Below are 17,197 nucleotides of genomic sequence, written 5' to 3'. Positions count from 1 at the left end.
TCACAGCAAGCAAACTTGGGAAATGCTAGTTTAGTGAAATGACCAAAGAGTAAAAATGACCTCTAATCTTAGTTTAAATATTGATTCAATGTATTGCCTTGGGCAATGAATTGGTTAGATGGAATTAATTACGTCTATCTACCTATTTTTAAGTGCTGCTGCAAGGATTAATTAGTCATTGTTTGGAGATTTCTTTGAAGATGAAAATTTAGAACTGTATAATTAAATGAAATCATTAGTCATAAGGTTATGTGACTTTGATCCAAAAATACATAAATTAATATCATAACATCTACTTCCATTTCATTCTTAGGCCTATTTGTAATCCTGGATAAGAATGAACAATGCCTATAAAACATTACTACACAGCAGTGACATGAATGAATTCCATTTTAGAAATAAGGCTGCATTAAAATTATAAAGTTTAAAGCCATAAAACCTAGGCTTATATATAAAGTTTCCGGTTGATATTCAAAGACCTAGTGAATCTGCTGTTTTAACCTACTGCTTCATCTATAGAAACCAAATTTCTGGTTGCTTTCCAACAGTCAGGAATTGTAACTGATGTTCCTCAACAGCAGTGAAACTCCACTGAAGAGAAAGGAATTACTGATGTGCATGTGATAAAGATTACAGTCTAGCCTTGGAGTTGTGCCTCCTGGGGTGACATGATAGCCCATGTGCACATATTTCACTGTCTTCTCCAAAACAAGCTTGGGCCATAGCACACAGGAAGGGTGACAGGTCTTCCCCATCAGCCACTTCAAATGAGCTGAAAGACAGTGATACTCTGGCACACAGCTTCAGAAAGCATCAACTATGAAAGACCTACTAAGTCACAAGATGATGCGCAATTTTACCTCATCACCTCAGGCCAGATGGGCTAATACCTCTGACAGAACCATATCTTTGAGGTTCAGTGAGAGTCAGTGAGGCTTTTTTGTCCTGCACACCAATTTACACAAGTGTAACAAAAGTTCCTGTGTGTTTTTTTCAAGATGGTATCACAGTGCTATAGGTATGATATTCCACTAGAGTCACTTTATACCTATGGAAGTCACAGTTTCTGATGATATTTGAATTTGTTAACGTAAATTACTCTGAAACCATCATGGAAAGCTGCTGTACTAACAGCTAGGCTTGTTAACAAAGACTTTTTTACCTTTTTTTTTTTTTTTTTATAATGGAACTCTATGAAAGGATACAACAGCTTCTCCACAGTTTACTTCATTGTAGGTGTTGTTTAGCATTCATATAACTACAAATGACACAAATAAAGGTCTGTTTTGGATTGGCTGTTTTCCAAACAGCTTTTGTGCACTGGTTTATTGAAGTTGCTGGGTAGGGAGAAGTGAAAGGGAGTGTTAAGATTCCTTCAGGGTCCAGTCATCCTACCTAACTCCTCACATCTCCTGATATCCACAATTCCCCCCAGAGGACCCATCTGCTGGTAGGAAATTGTGCCTAGGACACTATGCTTCTCATTTACAGTTGCTGAATAGAAACAGAAGTTACCAAAATTGCTGAAGAGAAACAAAAGATGACTGTTTTTACTTACCTATGTTTAGATCGCATGCAGAGAGCTCCCTTTACTCTCTTACGTCAAACCAGTGCCTTGACCATGGAGCTCAGAATTAGGTCCTTATGCAATTCCATCATATCCTATGGAAGCTAACTAAGGAAGATCCCAGTGAGAGAGCAAGTACTTCCTCCTTGCCTTAGCATCTGTTTGGATTAATTCTCACCTCTACAGCCTTTTTTGTCCTTCTCACCTCCACCTTGACTCTTGCTCTCCATCAAGAAACTTATTGATTCTTAATTTATTCAGGAGATAACATCAATACTCATTCGCCTCAAATCTTCATTGCTTTCACCTCATCAAACACATCATCATAACACAATCATGTCATGTTTGTATTTCAAGATTTTCAGAAAGTCTTGAAATGTGTTTTAAAAATCACTGCCAGGCAAATTCTTTAAAAGGAATTTTCTTAAGCAAAGGCAATGTGCTATTTTACCATACCAAATGCATTTTGGGTATTAACAATATGATGAAGTTTTATAAAAAGATCCTCTTTTTTAATGGAAGTTGCTATTCAAGTGACATTGCTCATTTAATCTAAGTAATCACAGCTCCTAGAGTGAAATTGGACAGTAATATTATATAACATCTGAAATAGATCAGACTATATACATATAAGAACTTAGCAATTTAATAGCATACTTGCATTTCTAACATAGTGATAATGCTTCCTACGTATGGAATAGAAATCGGATTCAAATCATCATGGGTTTTTACATGAACATAATGTACACTGAGTATGTTCTTTGAGAAATAAACATAACATCCTCTTGCCAAAAAACAGCAACGCTTTTAAAAATTATTTCCTCTTTAACACAGCCCCTTTTCCATGTGCAGAACAGATCACCTCCTGTTTAAATACCACAATCGTGACTACAAAATACCAGAGTCAGCCAATACTAAAAACACTTACATGCTGTATATGTTCATAATAAAGAACAAAAATATGAAAGCACTTGCAAAAACAGATTGTGCACATTAGCTTCAGGGCAGCAGAGACTTGCACAGTAACAGCTTTATCTTGATACTGTGATTTAATTTGCAGTGGCCTTTTTTACCTAAGAGTCATACCTGCCCCATCACTTATTGGACATAAAAGAACTGCAAACCATTTTTGAAAGATGTATAAACACCCTAATATGTCACATCAGTATCACCAGGAATGGCAAGGACTATTATTTCCATTCTAATTATTTCTTTCAGATGCTTGTAATTATCTTTTTGTTTGTCTATTTGTTTGTTTAATTATTTAAAGTTAGACAAGTAGGTGAGGCAGATTATAATAGTTACTTACATCACATGTAGCATCCATATTCCACTCCAGAACTTCTCTTTCTGGGGCTGAAAGAGAATGAAAGTGATTAGCAAAGTACAGAAAGGACATGAGAAGGGACAAGTTAGGGAATGATTTTACATATTCTGTGTCAAATTAAATGCTGAGGGGGAAGCAGGGGAGTCTTCCTCAAAGACCAGAAGGGTGATGTAAAATAAATGATTAAAAATTGCCTAGAACCTAGTTCAGAATCTGATTTTTTTTTTCCTACTGGTGGAACACAGCAGCCCTAGACAAATTACTTTTCTTTGCATTCTGTCTCTAAAATACTATAGAATAAAACAGAATAGATTTTCAGGTGGAAGGAAGCTTTAATGATCATGTAGTCAGAAGTCAATCACTTCTGGGCTGAACAAAAGTCAAGGCATGTTATTAAGGGCTTCAAAATGGAGACACTAATACCTTCTTCCTTCTGCACTTTTTCTTGACTATTCACTATGCAAAGTACTTGTAGCCAGAACTTTTTCTCTCTCTTCACATGCCTGCGTAGAGGGTTTACCATAATGAGGTCCTAATATTGACTGATGCCTTCAAGAATAATTGTAATACCAATATTTAAAAATTAGCTAATTTCTACGTATAGTTCCACCACTGAATTCAAAAGAAATCTGCTACTTCAATGAACATCTATGTAGTTCAAATTGCAGATTTAGTACATGATTAGAATAATATTTACTAATCATTCTGAGACATGGTAATGCTTAAATAAATTGAAAGAATACTTTAAGTCTCTACAATAAATGAAGCATGGGACTCTCTAGAACATTCATAGCAACACCATACCCAGCAGAAATTGAGCAAAATATTTTAAAAATAGCATTATATTTGGAAATTTTATGCCTTCAGGATAGGTTCAGAATTCAGTGACACATATATTTTTGTCAATAACTAAAAAGGGAGTGCTTATTAATGGTATTTCACTCAGTCCTCTTGCTATTCAATTAGATGTGGCTAATATATTAAGTGTTTTTCAGTAAGACCCTAACACAACAGCATGGATGGCTTTCAACAGCATTAATCAATAATGCAATAACACAGCAGATGAGAATGAAAAGGCAGAAGTTACCAGTGGTTAGCACTGTTCTCTCTGAGACACTGCTCTTCTCTCATGTGAGATACTGTGCAGGGATAGTAACCCTTCTATATCACAGCCAGGTAAGCAGGTAAGACTCCAACAGAAGGACACTTCTCAAGGCTTTTTATCATTGCCCCCCTCATGTATTACAGCACTATAGAGCTGAACTAGTACTTTCAGATCAGGCATTATATGTACCAATTAAAATAGCCCAGAAACTTCCCGGAGTTTATCTGTGCCATCCATCACTCCAGTCACAATTAGGCCTTGGATGCATGATCATGGTAATCTAAGAACAAATATTTTTTCTGCAATTAAAAGGGGGAAAAACCCTAAGCACTGTGCAACTTTCTATGAAGCTCATCTGCCTCAAACAAAAACCCTGGCTTTTTTGTTTGTTTGTTTGTTTATTTACAAACGTGTTCCCCAATTTAGACCAACTGTACAAAAAGAAAGCCAACCAAAAGGCTTTCTCCTGCTGTCACTTGCTCTTACATCTATTAATTTCTATCATCAGAATTCCTCCTTCCCCTCCAGATACCCCTGTGCTGGCTGCAGCACAGATTCAGGATGCAGCACACAGAGTTATCATCTTCACACCAAAGGCCTCAGTGGTGAGACTGCCATTGGCATCAGCAGCCCACCTGAATCAATCATGAGCTACCACAGCTGGGACAAACAAGGTCCTCAGTAAAGCTCAAAATATCTCACTGAAGCTGTTTTTTCTCCCCATACATTAACCAACCTCAGTATCTGAATAACAGCAGCTAAAAAGACTCATCACTGGAAGGTATCTCAAGTGCCACCAGAAACATGAATCAGAGGACATGAAGAGAGTGCCTAAAAGTACAAGCATGTACTCTGGCAGTGAAGAAGGATGCCAGCTGTGACTACCAAGAAGACTCTGGAAATAATAAGGGAAAATACCCAGTTGAAGCAGCAAAATCCTAGGCTGGAAATAATGACAAAACAGACAGCCTGCTTCAAGGCTCTGAAGAGAGAATAGCATCTGCCATCCTCGTGTGCCACCTCTCTTCATTCTGTTGGTGCAATTCTGTTTCTTGTGCTTCTAGACTTGCTTTACACAGCATAGCCTACTGATAAGAAAAATAGCCTCCCGCTGCCTTTTGGTCTTATGCATTTTATCAGAAAAAACACAGTGCCTATTAAAGTAAAGCAGGTAGTCCTATTTATCTTCTTTTCCTGCTGGTCATTTTTCACTGATATTTCCAACAAGGATTCCAACACCATTTCTGGGCAGGACAAAATCTGCAGTATAGTCTTTCTTCACTTCCATAACTGGTTTAAAGGTCCTGGTGCCAAAAGACTGCTCTGTAGTACAATGGATAACCTACTTAAAAAAATAATGATGCTATATAAATTACAAAGCAGAAATACATTGATTTTTAGTGCAATCTACATTATATCTGGCAGCAGGCAACATGTAAGTCACCTCTGAACAGAGTGCTTTGACCATGTGCTGTTCCTTTTACGTGGTGATTATGTGCCACAGAGCATATGAAACAAGAAGTGGAATGAGGTCAAATGGGCATCTCTGCAGAGTATTAAGATAAAGGAGTTTATAATTAAAACTGGAAGATCTAGTCATCTTAGCACAGACTAAAGATTAGGATCAGTGCTTTTACAGGAAGATGAATTATACCTTGAGAAGCAGGGAATCTATCAGAGGGAAAAGCCTGCTTCATGAAAGCAATTTAGAAAACACAATTTCAGTTAAGACTGTAAAAATGATTCTATGACACACTAGTAAATGTCAGTTACTTGAAGACTATTATTTATTCTATGTTCAACAGAATTGTTTTTATGCTCTGCTTAGAGCAACTGAAAACAAGCATCCATTTGTTCTGTTGTTTTGTATATGACCCATTACTGATGGCATTTTTCCTACCAGTAGGTCTTAACATCCCCTAAAATTAATAGTTAAGAGGATAATGGTACTGAACTTCTACAGCTGTTATCAGTTTCTTCAGTAAAAAAAAATGAGGAAAATGGAAAAGTGTTTGCTTTTCTGCCAACAGAAACATGCAAAGTTATTTTTTATGCTAACACATTAAGTAGGGATATTCTCATTAAGATTGCTATGGTATTTTGCATATTTTAGCAAAAATTGCTGGGGAAAATATGCATTTTCTCATATAAAGAAGCACTTCGAGTATATTTTTTTAAATGTTTCCCATAGCAGCAGTTCCTATCATAACAAAATTTAGATCAGGTGTTTGTTAATGAATTTATAAAGATAAATAAAAAGTACTTTGAGACCTCGTGCTACAGATTTGTTTCTATGCGTTGTAACACATTCACAGTCTACTAACCCTTTCCAGACTGGTAACTTTCTATGATATTTTCCAGTCGTTTCATTGCAAACCCCTGTCATTTGATACAATAATATACATGAAATACATCTCAGCTTCCACTGTAGCTAGTCATTCATGAGATGAGTGAGATCTTGCTACTTTTCTCCAGCTACCAGAAAAAAAATCTATGTCCTTTAATCGCTGATAACGGCCCCTAAAGTCTCTACAGATTCAGAGGAATAAAGCAGAGGTGAAGGGATGTTTCTGCTTTTCCTGAACACATCGTCAATCATGTTTTGCCAGCTTGAGTGTGTATAAACTAAAGACAAGCTAAAGGGCTAAGCTCCTTCTATGAAGAGCTCCTCTATGAAGGGGTATTCTGGGCATGTAGGTGAAAATCTAAGAGATTTAAAACTTTGAGTCCCAGAAAGGATTAGAAAGGCTATCAGATTAAGTAAATTAAACGTGTGGGATTTGGGGATGCTTTGTTTTCTTGTGGAGTACATACTGCCTGATTCTTCTTCAGTATGTACCACTCCATTATTCCCTACCTCAGGTGTTATTTTTGCCTTGAGAAGCAACCAAGGGATGCAATTCTTGTTGAGTGGGCTGACAGATGTTACTAATTTGGGGAGTCTTTTTGTTATATTTTGTTATATTAAATTCTTTAAAGCTCCTGTTCCAACAGTCATCAGGTGATTATACTAGATTTCCAGCTTCCAATGAAGCTAGAGGAGTAAGTCTTGCACCTTTCTCAATCTGATCTCACAGGGACACGGCTTGACACACCATGGCTCAGCAGCAGCGGTGCTCATGAGAGCATCACAAAGCTATTTCACTCTTCAGCATGCTGGCGCTATAAAACCTGGCTCCTTCTCAGTAACTAAGGAAAGCACAGCCACCAGAGCTAGCACAGTTTAGGAGATATAAAACTGATAAGCAATATACAGTGACTAGCAACAAAGCATTTACTCAGCCATTCTACCAGCCTTAGGCTAGATAACAATTTTGCACGCAACTGCTTGCACACACACCTTACAACTACCATTGCAAGGTTTCCTTCCTGCCCTGGCACACTTCAAGGAAGCCGGAAAGTGTGCAGACACTACAGGGCATGATTAGCTGGTCACATATTCTGCAGAAAGCATAACACAGAGCAATCACTTGCCATAGCAACCTTCACGTATGGAGAATCAATTGCAGAAACAAACTGATTTTAATTATAGGAGCAAATGTAATTAGCATGTAAGCTCTATCTAAACAATGTAAGAGAAAAGGAAGCTTTTTTAAAAGGGTCTTTTGTTTCCTCAACTAAGAGCTTAATGGGTACTATTATTACTTATCATGTCCCCAAGGGTAGCTCTGCAGCAACTGAAAGGAAGGAACAGGCAAAGGGTTGCTAGCTACAGTTTTCTGATCCGAAATCTTGCCAATGTTATACCGTCACTAGAAATGTGTCTGGTCTAATGCAAGTGTGAACCTGTGAAATGTCCGTGTCTGTTAGTCACAGCAGGCTCGCTTTGTAAGCAGTGGAGAAACACGGGCATCTTTAGTGGGAAACGCATCTCCTCTGGCAGAAAACCGACTTTCAGTGTGAAGGCGGCCAAGGTGCGCGGCTGAGGCCTCAGAGGGCGGGTTCCGAGGCGCAGGGCCGCTCGCCCCGCCCCCTGCCCGTCCCTCTCCCTCCCCTCACACACGGGCTCGCGGGAGCAGCGCGGGCCGCCCCCTGCTGGCCACGCGGCCCAAACACAGCTCCGGGCCTTCCCTCGGGGATCCTCTCCGCACCGGGCACAACTTCCACAAAATTACACAGACTCTGCCCCCGGCTTGTAACTTAGCCTGCCAAACCTTGCTCCTGAGGGGGAGAGGCCGGCAATATATATATATTTTTCCCCCAAAAAGATACGGGTTGAAATTAAAGTCCTCCATTTCCTCTGTGAGTGTGGGTGTTTAGTAAGAAGAGAATGAGAGCAGTGGTGGCTTCAAACAGAAGACTGAACCTCAGTTAGAGCTGTGAGAAGAGGGGCAGAGCTGCCTGCATTCAGGAGGAACCTAAGAGTAGACGAAGCCAAGGATTCTCTTTTCACAGTTTCTTTATACCGAAGGTGCTAAGTGTTTTTAAGCACCTAGTTTTGCCCAGTCCAAGCCTGGACACTGGACTTCAAGAGTCTGGCCTTACTCTTTGGGTTTTAATTCTCCTTTAGAAAATAAAAATAATTTTTTAAAAAGCCCTTTTCTGGTTTTTAAGGACACGCTTAATATAAACAGATAGATCAGAGACCCTTGGCATCAGGTATTGTGGCAATGTCCTGCAAGTATTTTAAGATTTCATCCTACATCCTTGTATCCCAATGATCTCATGTTCTTAGTCTTTGAGAATGTCTCTTTACAGAGAGAAAGAAGAGTATGAAAAGGAAAATGTCACCCCCCCTCCCCACCCCCAAAAAAACCCTTTAGCCTCTTACATGAAATATGGAATAATTATTGCAGTCCGAGTATAACCATTAGTGACAGTTGTTAAGCTTCTTATAATAAAAGCATAAGAGGATGATAATTATGTAATGCCCAATTCCAAAAGTATTTTGCTCTCTGACATCTCTTGTCATGTTTCTGATAAAGGCTGAGCCATTAGACAAATTCTTCAGAGACTACTTTGGTGTAGGTACCTTCAAAGGTGCCAAAGAACGCTTGATTTTTTTTCTGACTAATTTGCCTTTAAAACTTTAATTTTGCTTTCCCTATGGTTGAGATGGCTATAGTGTGCAAGAAAACAAGTGGCAAGCTAAAAGAATAAACAATAGCATTCTCCTTTCCAGAAATTGTATTCCCTGAAGGAATTAAACCATGGGCTGGACACCACATCCTAGTTAGGACCTCTTGCTTATTTGTCTCTTTCATTGAAATAAAAAGGAAGTTGGACTAGTATTGACAGGGACGATCTAAACTGGGAGGTTGGGAGTAGACACAGCCGGACAGGTGACCCAAACTGACCAAAGGTGTATTCTATACCACATGACATCATGCTCTGTACATGAAGAGGGGGAAGAAGAAGGGAGGGATGTTCAGAGTGATGGCATTTGACATCGTAAGTCACCATTACATGTGATGGGGTTCTGCTTTCCTGGAGATGGCAGAAGACCTGCTTGCCCATAGGAAGCAGGGACTTAATTTCTTGGTTTGCTTTGCTTGTGTGCAAAGCTTTTGCTTCCCCTATTAAACTGTCTTTATCTTAACCCAAGAGTTTTCCAGCTTCTATCCCTCTAATTCCTTCCCCCATTTGACTGACTGGCAAAGGAGCAAGCAGCTGTGTGGGACTTGGTGGCTGTGTGGAAGGGCAGCAGTCAGGCCTCCTTCCTGCCCACCTCACACCAGCAGCCTGCAGGAAACCAAGGGAGAATTACATTGCTCCCATACTAGCAAGACTCATATGAATTTACAGGTTGGAAGGGATCTTAAAAGATCATCTAATCCTAACCTCTCCTGCAATGGGCAGGGATACCTTCCACTAGATGCAGTCCAGGGTATGGTTGGCTTTCTGGGCTGCAAGTGCACGCTGCTGGCTGCCATGCTGAGTTTTTTCATCAACCATCATCCCCTAAGTCTTTCTCTGCGGGGCTGCTCTCAATCACCTGTCCACTCAGCCTGTATTTGTGGTTGGGATTGCTCTGAACCAGGTGTAGGACCTTGCACCTGGTCTTGTTGAACTTCCTAAGATTCACATGGGACCATCTCTCAAGCCTATCCATATCCCTCTGGATGGCATCCCTTCCCTCCAGCCTGTGGATGGCACCATACAGCTTGGTGTCATCAGCAATTTTGATGAGCGTGAACTCAATGCACTGTCCATGTCGTCTATAAAGATGAACAGTGTTGGCCCCAGTACCGGACGCCGGAGGGACACCACTACTGGAGAGACCATCCTTGGTCTCCACGTGGACACTGACCCCTGGACTTCAGCTCTTTGCCTGCGGCCTCTGAGAAGATGAACGCTACAACACCAGGCAGCAAGGCCCCGAAGCCTTCCCTGCGGGCGGCGCCGCGGGCCCCCCGCGCTGCTCCCGCCCATCGCTCCTCTCGCACCTCCTCGCCGCTTCCCGCCCCCAGCGCATGCGCGCTCTCCGCTCTCCCAGCGCTGCCCCGCCCCCGGGCTGTGCGCCTGCGCGCCGGCCCGCACGTCAGCGACGCGCGCCGGCCGTGGCGGCCTCGCGCTGAGACTCGGCCGCCATGACCTCCGCGCTGGAGAACTACATCAACCGTATCCTCCGTCCGTCCTCCGCCGGCATTCGCGGCACGGCGCGGCGGCACCGGCCTCCCCCACTGAGCGCGGCCCTCACGGTGGGCCTGGTCGCGGCAGCGCGGTTCTGGTGCTTTGCCCGTCTCTGTTGTCGGTGTCGGTTTCTCCTTACAGGAGTTTGGCCTGGCAGGCCGGAGGTTACCCTGAGAATAGGGTCCCCTGCAGCACCCAGTGCTGCCGAGCTGAGCTTTGCCTGTGATGAGCCGAGATTCGCGGTGGGCCTGCTCCCTTAAAGGGCTGTTAACATGCGTTTAAATAGCAGCTTTGCATCACTTGCTCAAAACTCGTGAGTTGGGGTTCTTGGAACGCTTTTGTTGCTAGTTTTTTTGTGCTCTTTGTAACCCGTGGACATTTTCAGTTTGGTTCACAAACGGTAACCTAATAATCCAGAATTAGTCAAGATGATGAATGTATCATCATCGAATTGGGTTAATCAGATCTTCAGAAAGAAGGGATCACCACTGCAGAGCTGTTTTTTAAGGACTTGAAGTGTTTTTGAAACTCGTTTAAATTTTGAGGCAGTTCAGTTAGTAATGAGAATAGAGGTGAGCTCAAATCTTTATATTCTGTTCATAAGGCTCTTCTTGTTTGTGTATGACTGTCCGTGGCTGGGTGGAGAGAAGCTTTCAAGGAGATGTTAATGAAAGACACTATATTGTCAAATGTTATTGTCAACCATGCTGTTTTTAAAAAAGTTCTGATAGACTTTTTAGACTCTAAAAGGCTCATAAAACCTGTATTACATATGAACGTTTCAGAAAATGTTAATGTTAATTTCACATATGACTAAATGTTTCCTTAATGAAATATCAGGTACTGTTGCAGTAATTACTTCTGATGGAAGAATGATTGTGGTAAGACTTATATATTTTAACATTTTATTTTCCCCCATAAAGACTTTCCATCGTGGCAGTAAAGAAGCTCTGTTAGGGTAGTCTCAAATATTCACACTACTAAATTATATAATATAGAATACTTGCCATAAAGCTTAAAAAAAGAAGTTTATGAACACTTATTGTTTCTTGCATGTCATGTCAGCTTTTTCAGTTGATAAATTTCTCTGTGCAGATGCTCTCTCCTCTTTCTCAAATGGCTTTTTCTGTGGGAATGCACAAAGAAATGCATTCTGCTTCTGTTCAGTAATTTAGTTTCCATCTAAAATGCCCACTTTGTTCTGTAAGCCCTTCAACTGTCATGCTAAAACCATTTCTTCCCTATGGCTGTAGGAAAACATCAGCTGGAGAATTGTTTTGGGTTTCTGTTAATACCTGAAAACCTGAGGAAAGGCCAACTTTAATGTATTAGACTGTATAATACTTTTTGGTTTTATTGCTTCTATGTTTTGGGGTTTTTTTTCTTGCATTCCTTTCCCCCGTCTTTTATTCTTTATGTTAAGTGTAACTTAATGGTGTGAATGTTGCAGGAGGATTGTATCTTTCTGTCTGTACTTAGCTTTGTGCAGCCTCTGGAAAGAGGAAACAAATCTGTTGGCTTCACCAAATCTGCTTGGCTGAAGTCAGTCTAGTAAACATTGTGTGTGTGCTACAAGGTACTTCCTATCAATAAAGGTTTGAATGGAGTTGGTATATATGACTCATTGTTAAATGATATAAATGCATATTATGACTGTTTGAAGAGCTGTTTTATATGAGTTTGAATTTCTTAACATAAATTTACCATCACTAATTGATTATCAATTTTACAAACATGTATTGAAATGTCACAAAATCCTGTAATTTTAAATTTATTTTTAAAAAATCATTCAGTAAACAAAAATTAATTTTTTTTTCAAAGAGATACCACTTAAAATTGCTTTTTAGGAATGGTTTCAATATTGTTGAGCTCAAGAATCCAACTTTTCCATTCTTTGTCTTATTCAATTATTTATTTAATTTCTGGAAACATCCATACAAAAAAACAGTGTAGAAATAGTAAAATTAATTGTCTAGAGGAACATCGTGAGGAAATAAAAATTTACTTTTTTAATGCTTAGGCTTACTGTGTCTTTTAGCATGAACACACAGTAATATGTGTGTGCTTTTCTTAAATTGGTTATTGCCTTTAAAATTTCCTTCTTTAGCTGTTTGTTTTTAAGCCAAAGAATAAAATCTGAATAGAACATCTGTTCTCTAGTACCTTTATTTGACCACTCTATTTAAGATATCCTTGACAGCAAAGAGAGCAAATTTTAAGGGCAATGGGAGTGTGCTTTTTTTCTGTGTGGTTTTTTTTTCAGGGAACACTCAAAGGTTTTGATCAGACCATAAACTTGATTCTGGATGAAAGCCATGAACGAGTGTTCAGTTCTTCACAAGGGGTTGAGCAAGTAGTACTGGGTTTATACATTGTAAGAGGTGATAATGTGTAAGTATAGCATGCTCTTGTTTAAATCTTCTCATCCAAACTCCGTGTGTATGCACATGGGTTTGTGTGTGTCTCTGTTTATATATCCATAATCTGCATAAATCTTGATAGCCCCAGACATCCTGCACCTTTGTGGGTAACACTGAAAGTATTGTCAAAGCTGAGTCACCATCCCTGACGGTATTAAAAAGATGGGTAGAAGTGACACTTAGGGACATGGTTTAGTGGTGGACTTGGCAGTGTTAGGTTAATGTTTGGACTTAATCTTGCAGGTCTTTCCAAACAAATGACTGTGATTCTGTATTAAATAGCAAACATCCACGCTTCTCTTACAGAAGTGATGGCATTGTAATGTTCGGTGAGATTGAAGATGATCCGAGGGCTGGAGCATCTCTCCTACAAGGAAGGACAGGCTGAGAGATGATGAAGGAAAGGATAGAATAATCACTAAAAATGAGATACAACTTGAGTGCAAAAAGTCAGCCATCTGGTATACAATAGGTTTTTTGGGTTTTTTTTTTGCTTTAGAGCAGATGTTCACAGAGAATACTTTATAGTCTGGAAAATCCTTGAAGATTCTGATTTGACAGCATAGCAAGTGTTGAAGCCAATGTAGGATGGACATGTCAAATGTATGAATTGGTATTTGATGTAAAATTCCCTTACAAAATGAGGGTGAAAGCTCATTGAGTGCAGAGAAAAGTGGCTGGTGTGCCAAACCAATGGGAGGGTTACAAGAGAACTGGAAAGAAGGCCTGGTAAGTGGGCCAGCTAGGAAGATTACCTTTGCAGCAGCATTCTGAAATTGATGGCAAAAGCAAGATTATTTTTTTATCACAGCTGGAAAAAGAGTATGTTGCAGTGACCAATACATGAGCCTGGATAGGAATTTTCATCTTCTAATTCTAATAGATACTTCTGTACAACAAAATGCCAAGGCTTAAACTGATATCTATCTAGGTGCATTGAGAAAGTGGATCATTGTGAATATTTGCATCACTTTCGACTTAAACTTTTTCTTAAAAGTAATTTGACACATGTACAATGGTGGGACTATGTCTGCCACTCTACCAGTAGCTTTTCATTCAAATAGTAAAATGTGTATAAGACAGCAAATAATGGTTTACTACTTCACTGTTTCATTATACAGTTGAAATGTATGATGAAAGACATCATCATACAGCTGCATTACTCAAATATATTCAAAATATGCTCCATGAAATATATTTTTTTTGCAATCTTTACAAGCTCAAACATATTTATTACTAGTAATATTCATGCAACTCTTCAACATGCTGAAATTCAGCAGTCTTGTGGGAAGAAGTAAAAAGAATCAACAGCTAAGTAACAGTAACTTTAAAATAGGGGACTCTCATGAAATAGGCAAGCTATTGAAAAATCAAAGGAAAGAAACAGTCATGGTACAAAGTACTTTGAGCATTCCAGTGTGCATCACTAGAAACTTTCATGGAATAAACAGCATCAATCAGAAGTTGGTATAGTTCAACAGCAAGTAAGGGTTGCTAGAAGATAAAATATAGCTTCTGTTTTAGAACTGTGATTTGATTTCAACAAATAATAACATGATCTTTTTTTTATTGCAGTGCTGTAATTGGTGAAATTGATGAAGAGACAGATTCAGCTCTTGACTTGGGGAATATTCGAGCAGAACCTTTAAACTCAGTTGTGCACTGAAAAGATGAAAATACACAGGGACTTTGTAAATCTTTGGTTGTACAGACCTATTTAGCAATGTGGACAGTTTCTACAAATTGTGTTTAATTTGTTTAGTCACCAGTTTTTTATTATGAATATGGTGTAGTTTTGCATGTAAATTAAAGTTTCTACATTTTGCTAAAGGTATTTCATTGAATTTCTTTTGGGATTTCGTGCTGCATAATTTCACTGGGAAATGCAATCAGTATCAGTGATGGTTCTGATACTGTGTATACCTTGTTCTTAAAATAAGATCTCATTCCTAAAGGTGAGCCAGGATTATTTGAAGGTGGGTGTGTAACAGTCAGTTTAACCATCTCTAAATGTAGTTGTGGCTCTAAGTAGAAAACTGTTCTTTGTATTTTTATTGTGTATGTGTGTAGTGTAGAAAGGAAAAATGAGATAAGGAATTGAAAAGTAAGGAATAGTTTATTAAAAACTAAAACAATGAAGAATGCTTGACATTTATTATGTTTGTAAAAATTGAGAGGAAAGGCAGAATGTTTTGTGAGAAATAGAGCTAAGACTTGTAAACAGGTTGAGAGGTGTAAGGTTATCACTAATAAGTGATACATTTAAAACTTTAAACTAGCAAAAACTAATTTTAAGGTTTAGAATGTGCTTAAAGGACTAAAACACATGCTTTAAAAACAAAGTTAAAAAGTTCAAGTGTTAAAAGCTTTCACAATCAAATTAGTGACTTGTGCACATAATACCTTTTTCTTGTGCTGTCAGACTTTGTTGTTCCCCAAGACTATACTGGAGGTGTAGGGAGTTTCTAATGCCTTAATCCTTGCAGACAAATTGGAGAAATAGATTTTTGAGCAGGAACAAAAAACCCAAATGCATGCATTTATTTGAAGCCCATTAAATTCCAGACCAACTCATTCTCTATCTTCACCTTTCAGCAGCTGTTGTGTTGCTCGGAATTTGGGTAAGACCTACAGAAAGAGAATTGTGTGTTTGCTAATGTGTAACCGTTGGCTTAGAATATAGTTTAGAAGACACATAAGTACTTTAGGTAGAAATTTGCCTTAATATTGAATATAAGGATCCCATGTAAAAATGTTCACATATAGACCTCTTATACATCGGCCACAGCCACGCTAAGTGGGACAAGATCTGTGCAGCATAGTGTGTTTGAGACCACATCAGCATGAAGAAGTCTGTACCCTTGAGCAAAGCTGTTTTTGTTATTCTCCGATATCCCACAGGTCCAGTATTTTCCTCCAGTATATGAATGTGCTGTCAAAGCAAAGCAGGAATTTTAACATGCATATTAGGGCGTTTTATACTGATCTTAATATTAAGTGGGTTTGTTATTTTTCATTGCAAGTTCACTTTTGGAAACCAAATACATTGAAGTGAAAATACTTGTTCTCCATAAAATGTGTGTCTCAATTCTTGTAGCTTCCAGCTTCTTTTCTAAGATTGTTCTTGGTGGAGCACGTGAAGCCCAGCAAACCTTTTTTTGCCTTTACCCATCTTGTGATCTAGTAATGTGTTGCGTTCTGTCCACATTTGTTCTGGGAACTGCTGAGCAGAGACATTGAATAATTCCAGTTAGGATTTTCCTATGATTACCAGAAGTCAGTACTAACTATGGCTATAATTTGTTACGTCAAAAGAATCAGGTTCATTAAACAGTCAACAAAAAAGCTGTTTTGCTACTGAAATGCTGATACCTGCACAAGAGAAAGGAAAGTATAGGAATTGACTTGTATTGATAAAGAAAAATATTATTAAATTGGGTATTTTAGAGCTCAGCAAAAAAGGCAGGAGCAAAGAGTGGAGTCAGGATGAACAGATTTTTAACGCACTACTTATTGTTGGATGTATTGGGAGAGTTATAGTTGAAACACATGGATTGAATACTTCTGGAAGCTCTGGAAAAACTATGGAAATATGATGTCTTATGGCTGAGATGGAATGCTAATGCACATGGAGATCATCTGCCTCAAACACATCATTCACAATGCAGCTCCTTGGTCCTGTGTTTGCTTGAGGATTTAAAATGCAAGCTGCTGATGTGGGTTGAAACTATTTTCTCTGACCTTGAAGTGCTGATCTCAGATGCAAAGCTGTGGAACAATATCAGTGAAATTGATCAGTAAAATCAAGGGACTGACCAGGTGAGAATTCCAGTTGTTGGAGCTGGAAAACTGTGATTTGGAAAGTGGTAGTTGCACAGAGTAAGGTGTTAAAAACACACATTGCTAACACTGTCTTTTTCCCTTCAAGTGGGTGACCTCAGTTGCATTTTCTTTTCTGAGCCTGTGAACCTGTGTGTATAGGGTGATGTATGTGTGTATAGGGAGCTACACCTTGAAGAAAATAAGATGTCTGCACTCAAAGGCTGACTTAAACCTAGGGCGTTCTCCAAGTGATTACTGAGGAAGATAAACTCTCTTTTAGAAAAGGATCCTGATAAAAGCTGACTGAGCAAAGCCCAAATGGGTTGATGACACGCAGTTGATTATAAAATTGACTGTTCTGCAATGAGATAGGCAAAGGATGG

The 17,197-nt window shown here is 39.2% G+C and overlaps 1 protein-coding gene across 1 annotated transcript; it reads left to right on the top strand.

Annotated features, from left to right (window-relative positions):
• The first annotated feature begins 10,424 nt into the window (after window positions 1-10,424).
• On the top strand, window positions 10,425-16,068 carry LSM8 (LSM8 homolog, U6 small nuclear RNA associated). The gene is made up of 4 exons (XM_014893081.2): window positions 10,425-10,560; window positions 11,413-11,453; window positions 12,836-12,963; window positions 14,568-16,068. The coding sequence occupies exons 1-4, from the start codon at window positions 10,530-10,532 to the stop codon at window positions 14,656-14,658; spliced, it is 291 nt and encodes a 96-aa protein (XP_014748567.1). The 5' UTR covers window positions 10,425-10,529; the 3' UTR covers window positions 14,659-16,068.
• The last annotated feature ends 1,129 nt before the right edge of the window (window positions 16,069-17,197 follow it).

Source organism: Sturnus vulgaris, chromosome 5 (assembly GCF_052056855.1).
Source record: "Sturnus vulgaris isolate bStuVul1 chromosome 5, bStuVul1.hap1, whole genome shotgun sequence".
NCBI lineage: Eukaryota > Metazoa > Chordata > Aves > Passeriformes > Sturnidae > Sturnus > Sturnus vulgaris.
This window is presented reverse-complemented; position numbering and strand designations above follow the sequence as displayed.